The 11,206-nt window shown below is 39.8% G+C and overlaps 1 protein-coding gene across 4 annotated transcripts in view; it reads left to right on the top strand.

The window, feature by feature from the left end:
* Nucleotides 1–11,206, top strand: part of Cntn1 (contactin 1) — a 293,714-nt gene that overhangs the window by 170,015 nt on the left and 112,493 nt on the right. For all 4 annotated transcript variants that reach the window (XM_029469977.1, XM_021183311.2, XM_029469976.1 and 1 more), the window contains one exon: nt 8,508–8,640. In XM_029469977.1, the coding sequence (XP_029325837.1) occupies nt 8,508–8,640 (133 nt within the window). The remainder of the gene's footprint in view (nt 1–8,507; nt 8,641–11,206) is intronic.

The raw sequence follows: 11,206 nt of genomic DNA on the forward strand, positions 1-11,206 counted from the left end.
TGATGGCCGACTAGGCATTCTTTCGATACATATGCAGCTAGAGACAAGAGCTCCGGGGTACTGGTTAGTTCATCATGTTGTTCCCCCTATAGGGTTGCAGATAAAGCTTGCTTGATTGTTGAAAGACAATCAAACACAGACACACACACATACACATACACACACACACACACACACACACACACACACGCACACACACACACACACACACACCAGGCTGGCAGATGGAACTATTCAATACAGTTTCCATTTGTCTTATATACTTTGTAACAGTACATGGATAGGCCCATGGCTACAGTTACAGGGTTGCCTTATCTGGCATCAATGGGAGGGGAGGCCCTTCTTCCTATGGAGGCTTGATGTCCCAGCTTAGGTGGATGCTAGAGGGGTGAGGCAGCAGTGGGTGGGTGTCTGGGGGAGTATGCTTTTAGAGACAAAGGGGAGGGGATGCAGGGTTTGTATCGGAGAGACAGGGAAGGGGGACATTTGAAATGTAAATTAATAAAATAATCAATTAATAATAATAATAAAAAGGTTAAAACTACTTAACCATTTTGCAAGCCTTTTGTCTGCTTAAAGAGAGAAAACTCAAGTTAATGCCTATGGGAACTTAAGACTTGGTGCAGTTAGGATCCAACAGATGGTATAAAAATGTCCTGTTTGAGATGTACTGAGTGTAACAACCAGTCCTGCTGGTCTGAGTCTCCTGTTTTTGCTGAAGTAGAGAGGTGTAGCAAAGAAGACCGACTTGGATCTGCCTCTCCAGCTGGAACTCACTGGCTAAGCTTGCAGATTTTGCATACATTAGTCAACTTCTACGAACTTCTGTTTTCAATATGCAAAAGTCAACTTGGGTTTTTTACTGCAAGACCCTCACAGAAAACACAGTGAGTGGAGCTGGCATTGTGACTGATGGAGCATGTGCCCAGCGACTAGTAACTGCAAACCAACTAAAACCACTGCCGAATGACAGAATACAAAGTCAGGAAGAACTGCTGACATCCAACGTGACAAACTCCAGGGCAACTCCAAATGATGCCATTTGGACTGGGAAAGAATTTCCACTTGGAAGCACAAGGAATTCTTAGCCCAAATCCTGTCAAAGCCATTTCCCTCCTACGTTGTGAGCTGGCAATCACTACATGTAAGTTTTATAAAGAGCAGTGACTAGACTTCAAGAACCTTATCATAAGTAGGGAATATGAAAACAAAAAATACCAGTTCTTGAAGAAAAAAATGGAATTTGCATTAGAGGAATGATATATGTTTCAAGGTGTGTTTAATGATGGATGTTGTACGTACACAAGGAACCCTGAAGTAGTTTAACAAGTATAAATTGTGAAAATTCTAAATAAATAGGGTGACTGATAATAGCTTAAAAGAAAGAAAGAAAGAAAGAAAGAAAGAAAGAAAGAAAGAAACAAACAAACAAACAAACAAACAAAGAAACAAAGAAAGAAACAAAGAAAGAAACAAAGAAACAAAGAAACAACAAAGAAACAAAGAAAGAATTGCAATTTCTATAGAATATTCTCAGGAATTTCATTACAAAGTATTTTATTGTCAAATAAACCATAAACTACTGGAAACCCTGCTGCTGAGTTAAGTGTAATGGTTTATTTTTAATTTCAGTCAAGGTTTATAGCACTAAAATAAGTAAGTGCGGGCATTTCTTTGCACTGACATCATAAAACATCTCTAGCTGAGTCACTAAGAACATGCATTTATCTTTTTCACATCCCTAGAAAATAGAACCTAGACTCAAGGTGTTAGCATAACTGCAGTCCCTTAGAACCTGCAGAATCCTTGCCTCCTCCAGCTGCGGTTGGCCCCATATGGCCCTGTGATTGTGAAGGCATAACTCCAGTGCCTGCCTTCAGCTGTTCCTGGCTTCTCCCTGTGGCTCCTCACATGACCTTGTCTCTGAGCATGCCAAAGTCCCCCCTTTTGCAAGGTGAATTTCTGAGGAAAGACATAATACATATATACATATGTTCATCTACCTGATAACCAATACAGACGCTTCCTTTATGTTAACTTTGTGACCCTTCACTTCAGGTGGAATGCTAAGATTGCCCAGCAAACACAGCATTTCCTTATATGGCCATTTCCCCCCTCAGTCATGTCATAGGGCTCCCTCTCTTCACACCTCTAAAATACTTGTGCATTCTGACGTCAACATGTTGGGTTTGGCTGGAATTATGTAGGGAGATTAGAAATTAAGAGAAGGCAATTCCACAGGCTGCCCCTATATTCTTTGACCACTGCTCATATCTGCAACAGTGCTGTGCTGCCATTTCTAGGGCTCACCACACTCTGTTGTGCTTTTGTACAGTAGTTCTATCTCATATGGCCCATCTAACCTGTTGCCACAGAAAATGTCCACTTTCTCTTTCCCTATTGTCTTTATGGCTATCTCTATCAACACATATACATTCCATATTCTGGGAGAATCATGACACATGCCTTTTATCCCAGCACTTGGAAGGAGAAGAGGCAGGTGAATATCCAAGACAAGTCTGGTCTACATAGAGAGTTCCAGAACACCCATGTTTACGTAAAGAGACCCTGTCTTAACAAACCAATAAATAATAATAATAATAATAATACATGTTATTTTCAAACTCTATACTATTCCATCTTCTTCGCACCAATGTAACAAAAAAGTTCTTTCCTATGCTTGTTCTTTTCAATTTGTTGATATATCTTCTTTGAATATAGCAAGTTTCAACACCTGCCTCTTTGCTACCTGTGATGTAATGCAGTAAGCCACTTCAAGCTTTCCCTGAAGTGCACAGCTGGCTATCACATATGAACAGACAGTATTCCAAGTGAAGACGGGACATTTCTTTCCCTCTCCCTCTCTTTCTCCCCTTCCTCTTCTCCTTTTTCTCTCCCCCCCCCCACCTTCTATCTCTGTTTACAAAAAGAAATCTTTCCCAGACTCCTTTGAAAGAAATGTCATGGCCCTACATTGTCTAAGTTCTCTCCAGCTACAACAGACTTTACGTTTAAGGTACAGTCAGATATGAAGGATCCTGGAAATATTTGTAGCCATGTCTAAGAGTTGAAGAAATGGTTCAAGGTCCAAGGGGTCTATAAATTCATGATGGACTCTCCCTGTGATAATTAGCCAAGCAAAATTTAGTCTATATAACGTAATCTGCTAATCCAATCTTCTCCATCCTTTTAAAAACTGGACTTAAAGAAGAACTCACAGTATTGCATAGTTAGGAATGTTAAATTGGTGCAATGTTACTTCTTACACATCACCCTAAGTGAGGGAGGTTTCAGAGTATTTAAAACCCAAGTCCTAAGCATCTTGGTTCTCTCAGTGAAGAAAGAACCAATAAAGTCTAGAAGTTTGTGCTAAACAATGTAGCTTTTGCTGCATGTGGATAGTTGACTGACTTTCAAGGGAGCTTGAACCACTCTCAGCTCCATAATAAGAAATACTTTAACCATGATGAGGATCCTAACTATAGACTTTTCAATTTTTGGTACCATTTCTTTCTTTCCTAATAGATTTTTCTGAGACTCATCAGAAAACACACTTATGCAAAAATTCTATTTAATAGCAGATTCAGATGACATATTTCAGAATGAAAAGATAGAGTTTGTTTTGAGACAGTTATAAAAATGACTAAAAATAACTCTCAAGCACAGACTGCAGTCTTACTTTCAATTTTTGGAAATAATAACCAAATAGCAAGATTACAGAGGACTATCGCCACAGGGGGAAAATGTGAGGACCCAATTTTACATCATGCCATGGACTGACTTTGTACTCTATGAACATGAAAAGCCCACTCACGGAGAAGCCATCGCATTTGATTGTCCTTCATCCGCAAGTGTTACTTCAAATAAGCATGTGTGATCTTTTTCTTATCAACATTTTAAACCATATTCGATAAAGTAATCACTTCTGTGGTACAGTTATGATAGTTACTAAAGATTATCTTTTTATTAAAATGAGTTTATATTAAGAAAAACACAGGTCGAAATAAAACATGCCAATTAAATGTTCATGTAACTTAAGATGCCCCCCCCACACACACTCTCTCTCCACTCTATAAAACTTCTAAAACATCTAACACTCTTACCTGCATCTTCCTACAGCTAGACTATCAAGAGACAGAGACACCCTTTCCTGAAGCTGGGTATAGATTTGCTTTAATGGGTCCTGTCCTGAGTCTGATGCTGCACAATCTATTCCTGGAAGATCTTTCTCTTGAGCTGAGTCAGGCACACACCTGTGAATTAGTGGACCGTGAAGTGACCACATTGGTGATGGGTTATGTTGCTGCTGAGTATAACAATTGTAGGCAGTAACTGCTGTACTTCAGGGCCAGTTTCAGTTCCCTAATAAAATGTTCAGAATCATTCTTAAGCCCTAGAGGGGATTCATTGTCTCATTCAGGGTAGAAAAATTCTAGAAATATAAGCACCATATGTTCATTAAATAGTATTGATCTATCCTGGAAATGAGAAAACTAAAATATTTTAAATGTAATTTTTCCTTATTTAGATTTAATTTAACTTCATTATTTTATTCCACTAAGGTTTAATAGTCAGTTCCTATAGAAGTTAGAAGCTACTGGAGGATTGGAAAATGAACACACATGCTTTGTGCAAATTATTGCCATTAAGAAGAAATAAATTCCTCTGTTTGACCTATACAAATTTAACCACAAATTTTTTTTTTTTTTTTTTGGTTTTTCGAGACAGGGTTTCTCTGTGTAGCCCTGGCTGTCCTGGCACTCACTTTGTAGACCAGGCTGGCCTCGAACTCAGAAATCCGCCTGCCTCTGCCTCCCGAGTGCTGGGATTAAAGGCATGCGCCACCACGCCCGGCTTTAACCACAAATTTAATATCTATATAAACTCTTTGCAGAATTGCCTTTCAATTATACATAATACATTATATATTTTCATATATATGTGTGTATCTATACATACATACATATATTGCTAATACATCAGAAAAGGTAGGGGTCTACCACTGTTAGTGGGTAATTTATTTTCAGACAGGATCTCATAGGTTGATGTTAGTGAAGATAAAATCCATTATGCCTCTTGAGTTAAATCATCTATTTGAAAGTAATCTCAGAGTCCCCATTGGACATCTCTTGCTAACAAATGAAGCTTCTGGGAAAGGGTTATACCAGATCCAATTTGTTGGCCCAAGAAGTAGCATGGGGTCCCCCAAAGTACCTAGGTTATTGCCAATTTCTTCTTCACAACCTGACTGTTAGGCCTGATTCCTGAAGACAGCACCTACACAACCCACTGAGCACAGAGAAGTCAAGCTGGTGCCTATCTAAAGCATTTTCACCCACAGACTAGTGTTCATGGTGCTCAAAAGTACTCAGCACGCTTCCAATGGAAATACTTCAACACAAAGCCAGCTACAAATCCCTCAATCTACAATGGCGACCTGCCTTCAAAAGAGACTTGTTCAATGGTGGAACAAAGCTTATGGGAATACCAACCAATATCTGATTGGATTCAAGGTCACTCCATGAGATGAATGTATCAACCCTGCTTGGGTGGCCAAGAAAAAGATCAGCCAGAGGCCTACAAGAAAACCAACTCCTTCTGTTCTACAAAAGGAACATAGCAATAAAATTGCTCCTAACAACATTCTGCCATACTAATAGGTCAGTGCCATGCTCTGCCACCATCAGAGAGGCTTCCTCCTGCAGCAGATGGGAATGAATACTCTCACAGACAATATGTAGAGAGTGAGACCTTGGTACACTCAATCATAATTGGGATGTCTCCATCAAAACCCTTTCCTTGGAGGCTCAAGGAACTCTGCAGAAAAGGAACTAGAAAGAGGTGTAAGTGCCAGTGGGGATGGAAGACACCAAAGAAACAAGGTCTTCAAAGCACAGCATGATCGACAAATATATGAACTCTCATTATTGAAGCCTCATGCATGTGACCTGCAAAAATTACTCTTTAAAAAAAAGTGGATATTTTATTTATTTACATTTCAACTCTTATCCCTTTTCCTAGTTTCCCCTCTGGAAACCCCCTATCCTGTCCTCCCCTGCTTCTGTGAGGGTGCTTTCCCACCCAACCACCCACTCCCACCTGACTGCCCTGGCATTCCCCTACATTGGGGCATCAAGCCTTCACAGGACCAAGGGCTTCTCCTCCCATGGATGCCAGACAAGTCAATCCTTTGCTACATATGTGGCTGGAGCCATGGGTCCCTCCATGTGAACTCTTTGGTTGGTGGTTTAGTCCCTGGGAGCGCCGGCGGGGGGAGGGGGTCTGGTTGGTTGATACTGTTGTTCTTCCTATGGGATTGCAAATCACTCTTAAGGCAGATCTCATGCCCAGCAGTAGATGGTCAGCACCAAATAAATTCAGTGGTATCGTTGGAGGTCCTTTGATCTATAACACTGAGTCAGGGCATTCTTTTCCCTCCATTTATTTATTTTATCTATTATCATTAAATGATGTATTATTTAATTGTATTTACTTTAGGGTCCTTTGCATATATTTATAGCTTCTAGTTATCTGTGTTTGGGAATTCCTTGTGTGTGAACACACACGCCTTTGTATTGGGAATTCCTTGTGTGTGAACGCACACACCTTTGGATTTAGATGTGTTTCTTGTGCTCTTTCTTCGGCTCCTTTTCTTCTCTTTGTTTTTCTTTGTACTCTGCTGATTTATTTTGTCTTAGTATGTTTTATTTTATTTTATTATTATTTCTTAGATACTTGTTCGTTTTCTAAGGAAAGACAGAAAGGCTGTGGATCTGGATGGGAGAGGATGGGGAGGAACTAAAAGGAAGGGGTAGAGTTGTAATCAAATTATATTGCATGAAAAATATATTTTAAATAAAGGGAAATAACAGTAAGTTGGAAGATTCTGGCATGATGGCACATGCTACAATCCCAACACCTGGGGCAGTAGAGTCAGGAAAATGTGGGGTATGATGTCAGCTTGGGCTATCTGAGACCATCTTAAATAAATGAAACCAAAAACAAAGACAAAACAGTCATGACACAAGCTGGAGGAGTGAGCCACAGTTTGCATCTATCTGAACCATCTCAGCAACATCAGGAAAGAATTTTCCTCCTTTTTGGGCACATGGCTCACTGCTAATTCATTTGGAACACTAGACTCTTAGCTGCTGTATGCAGGTGCTGCTGAGTCAGTGACATGTGTATGATTCCCACCTCTTCAACCTTCCCTATGGTGCCATTTGTTCTTCCTTCCAGACAGGATGGACTCACAGAAAATTGCTTCCCAAACTGGCTACTTGTGATGGGTTTCAAGTCAGTACACAACTCCCATACTAGCAATTTGTATATATGTTGTCCCAAATGATGCTAAGTGTGCATGCTGGTCATGTGTGCAAGAAAAAACATTAAGAAGAGGATAATCTCCCTAGAAGTCAGAATTCATTTATTGCTTCATTCCAACCTTGTAGACTCTTAATCAACTTCACATTCTAGACCACTAATCAGCTGCCTAGCCAGGCATAGTGATTAAAGAAGTCACCTGTCTCTATGTCCTTTCTGTGTGATGAGACAGAAGGTTGCCTCAAAAATCAAAGCAGGTATTTTAAGTCCCAAAGCCCAAGTGGGGAGCCATTGGGCCACAAGAGGGAATGGTTTAAAACAGGAGCATCGGAGAAAGCCTTCTGAAGGAATTACTATCATGGCTGGGTCACAAATCTACAAACTTAATAGGAAAAGCAGGATGATGGTCTCAGAAAGTAGAAAAGCTCACACAAAGTCATGGAGGTGTGTGTGTGTGTGTGTGTATGTGTGTATATGTGTGTGCACGTGTGTATGTGTGTGTGCGTGTGTGTATGTGTGTATTTGTGTATGTGTGTATGTGTGTGTGTTTATGTGTGTATGTGTGTGTATGTGTGTGTATGTGTGTGTATGTGTGTGTATGTGTGTATGTATTTGTGTATGTGTGTGTATGTGTGTGTATTTGTGTATATGTGTATGTGTGTGTATGTGTGTATATGTGTGTGTGTGTATGTGTGTGCATGTGTGTGTATGTGTGCGTGTGTGTATGTGTGTGTATGTGTGTATTTGTGGATGTGTGTGTATGTGTGTGTGTGTATGTGTGTGTATGTGTGTATTTGTGTATATGTGTATGTGTGTGTATGTGTGTATATGTGTGTGTATGTGTGTGCATGTGTGTGTATGTGTGTGTATGTGTATATGTGTGTATGTGTGTGTATGTGTGTATTTGTGTATGTGTGTATGTGTGTGTATGTGTGTGTGTGTGTGTGTATGTGTGTGTATGTGTGTGTGTGTGTGTGTATGTGTGTGTATGTGTGTATGTGTGTGTGTGTATGTGTGTATGTGTATGTATATATGTGTGTGTGTGTGTGTGTGTGTGTGTGAAGGGAGATGTAAATAACTGGCTAATGGTACCTTTAGAAACCACGAGAAACAAGAGAAAGAGGCACTTTTGATGCAACCAAATTTCCTTTGAGTTACAATCGTCTTGTTTTTTGTTGTTTCAGTGTCTGAGGAGGACAAAGGATTTGGGCCCATTTTTGAAGAGCAGCCAATCAATACCATTTACCCAGAAGAGTCACTGGAAGGAAAAGTATCACTCAACTGCCGGGCACGCGCCAGCCCATTTCCAGTTTACAAGTAATGCTCTCCACCCACTGCTTGTTTTAGAATGGAGGGTAGGGCAGGAGAGTACAGGTGGCATCCGTGACCTCTAATCTATAAAGAAACTTAAGACAAGTCTATAGGGTCCGTGAACACCAATCCAGATGCTGGTGTATACACTATTGAAAACACTATATGATATTTATCTAAAATTTTCTTAACTATATGTAAGAATTTACCTATTCAGGGACAATACTTGTAGATTTGATATCATCTAATGGAACTGAAGCTTCAGAACAAAAAAATATTGCATAAAAGCATTAAGTATATACATTTGAAGATAAAATAATTTTATGTGCACTATCCTAGATAACTCAAATCATTGGGTGACCAGTAATATTTCTATAGGAACTGCATTCAGAGTTCTTTGCCTAGACAGTTCTAGAAAGTGTTACCTTTTGTCAGTGACCACAAATCTCTATTTCTGACAATGTGGAAACTTTCCTGCATTGCTAGGATTGAACCTAAGTGCTCATGCATGTGAGGCAAACACTCTACCCCTGAGCTGTATTTCCAGCATGTACAAAAAATAACTGTGTCTTACGTATATCTCCTTTCTGAACTGCATCAGGGCCTCTTTTGATTGATGTTCCTGAGTGACTTCTTTGTGCGATCATAAAAACTTTCTAAAGGTTAAAAATGGGTTTCTGTGCTACAGAGAGTTTATACAATTGTACCAACAATTTAATCTTATTCAAAGACTGAAAGTTAACCAAATGCAGGTGAATTTGAATTTCTTTTGTGAAGTGTTTCCTAGGGAAAAAAAAAAACCCACAAGTGATTTATGGAAAATTGGGACTGCAGTGGACAATTATCACCTGATTGAATTGAAGTCTATGAATTAATTAATTTTCGATAGTAGGCATCCTTCCTACTATAAAATAGCTTTCTATTATTATACAAAATTATTATAGGGAAAAATTCTCTTTTCAACCACTTAATTCTAATTGTGTTCATTTTTTTCCTGCCTCTGGCTATCATTATAAAATTACTGCTACAGTAAGATATGAATTTAGGCATAAAAATCACCATCCTGACATTATTTTTATGGCTTCAATTTTGTGCATGGGTGGACAACATAAATTACAAATAACACAATTGTTCTAAAAATTATTTGGTTGCTAAAACTTACTGCAATGTCCTCTGCACAGGGTCTTGGGCATGGGCTGGCATCAGTGATAGTCTGTGGAGGAAATGTATCTACAGAGAATTTTACAAGAAAGGATGCTAAATACTAAATTAGATACATTGGCTTGACCATGTAAGTTAAGCACAGATGCCTGACCAAAGCACAGGTGCGATGATTTCTAAAGATAGTGTGTAAATCTCAAGCCTATTTCAGCGATGCGGATTCTGAGATACTGGCCTCGCCAGCAGCCTCCAGCCTGGCTTGGAAGCAACCATTCAGCAGGTTCTGTGTTCAGTGTTTCTAGGAACATGGCATGGGCAGGGGTATGGACCTTCTCCGCACAGAGGCTGGATGAATGTAAAATATGCCACCCGCTCCACCCAACAGGTTTTATCCAAACTAAAACCCAGCTTGATCTGGCTTGACTGTCCATATATTAATATAGGGAGCTGGGGGAGCCACGTAGACATTTAATCCTGAAAGAGGCAGCTGCATCAGACTGTAATATAAAAGCACAAAGGGGAAGAGAAGATGAGAGACTTGTTTGGTGGTAGAAAGGATGATTTTCAAATGTTGCGAATTACAGAAGAAACACCATCCTGCCCTCAGTAATCGCTCACTATGTCCTTCACACAGTAGTTTTATATCTGGAGCGTGTTCTGTGGTGATGGATTATTCATGGTGGCCTTCTCAAAGGTGAGAGGTACAACAAGGAATTTTCCTTGCCACTCATCTGCCTTGACACACTTTTTCCCAGTCTCCGCCCCCAAGAAGCGAGCGCTGCAATAAAAGCTTATCTGAAGGCACAGTGGTCTCAACTCACATTTCTGAAAATAGACCATGAATTTATCCAAACACAGCAAGGCATAAAATTATATGATTCCCTAAACAACCTCAGCCACAGGAAGTCAAAGCAATTAACACAACTTGGACCCAATAAAGCAGGGGAGAATCCCGACAATTGAAGTTGTCTGACCAGGAAACCTGTGCGGTGATCACCCCAAACCACTTCCACATGCGCAGGGCAAGACTGGCCCTGCTGAAATCAAAGCAGGTGATTTGGAGTGATTGCTACCAGCAAGAACGGAACGCTGTGTGTTCATGCTTTTGAAATGAGCTCTTACCCCATAAAGATTGTAACAGGGAAATGTCCTAGGGACCTGACTTACAAACACACTCTGAAGTCATGCAGTTTTTTCATTACCTTCACTTGCATCAGGAATGTATTTGGCATCTGGAAACTAGCCACAGCTGGCCCCCTGATCTTCAAGGTCAGGACTTTTATCTGATGTTTTTCCTGGGACATTGCTTTAACAGATAGACCCTGGCACGGCACAGCATAATTGTAAAAAAAAAAAAAAAAAAAAAAAAAAAAAAAAAAAAAAAAAAAAAAAAAAAAAAAAAAAAAGCCCA

The sequence above is a fragment of the Mus caroli genome, chromosome 15, assembly GCF_900094665.2.
Source record: "Mus caroli chromosome 15, CAROLI_EIJ_v1.1, whole genome shotgun sequence".
NCBI classification, from domain to species: Eukaryota; Metazoa; Chordata; class Mammalia; order Rodentia; family Muridae; genus Mus; species Mus caroli.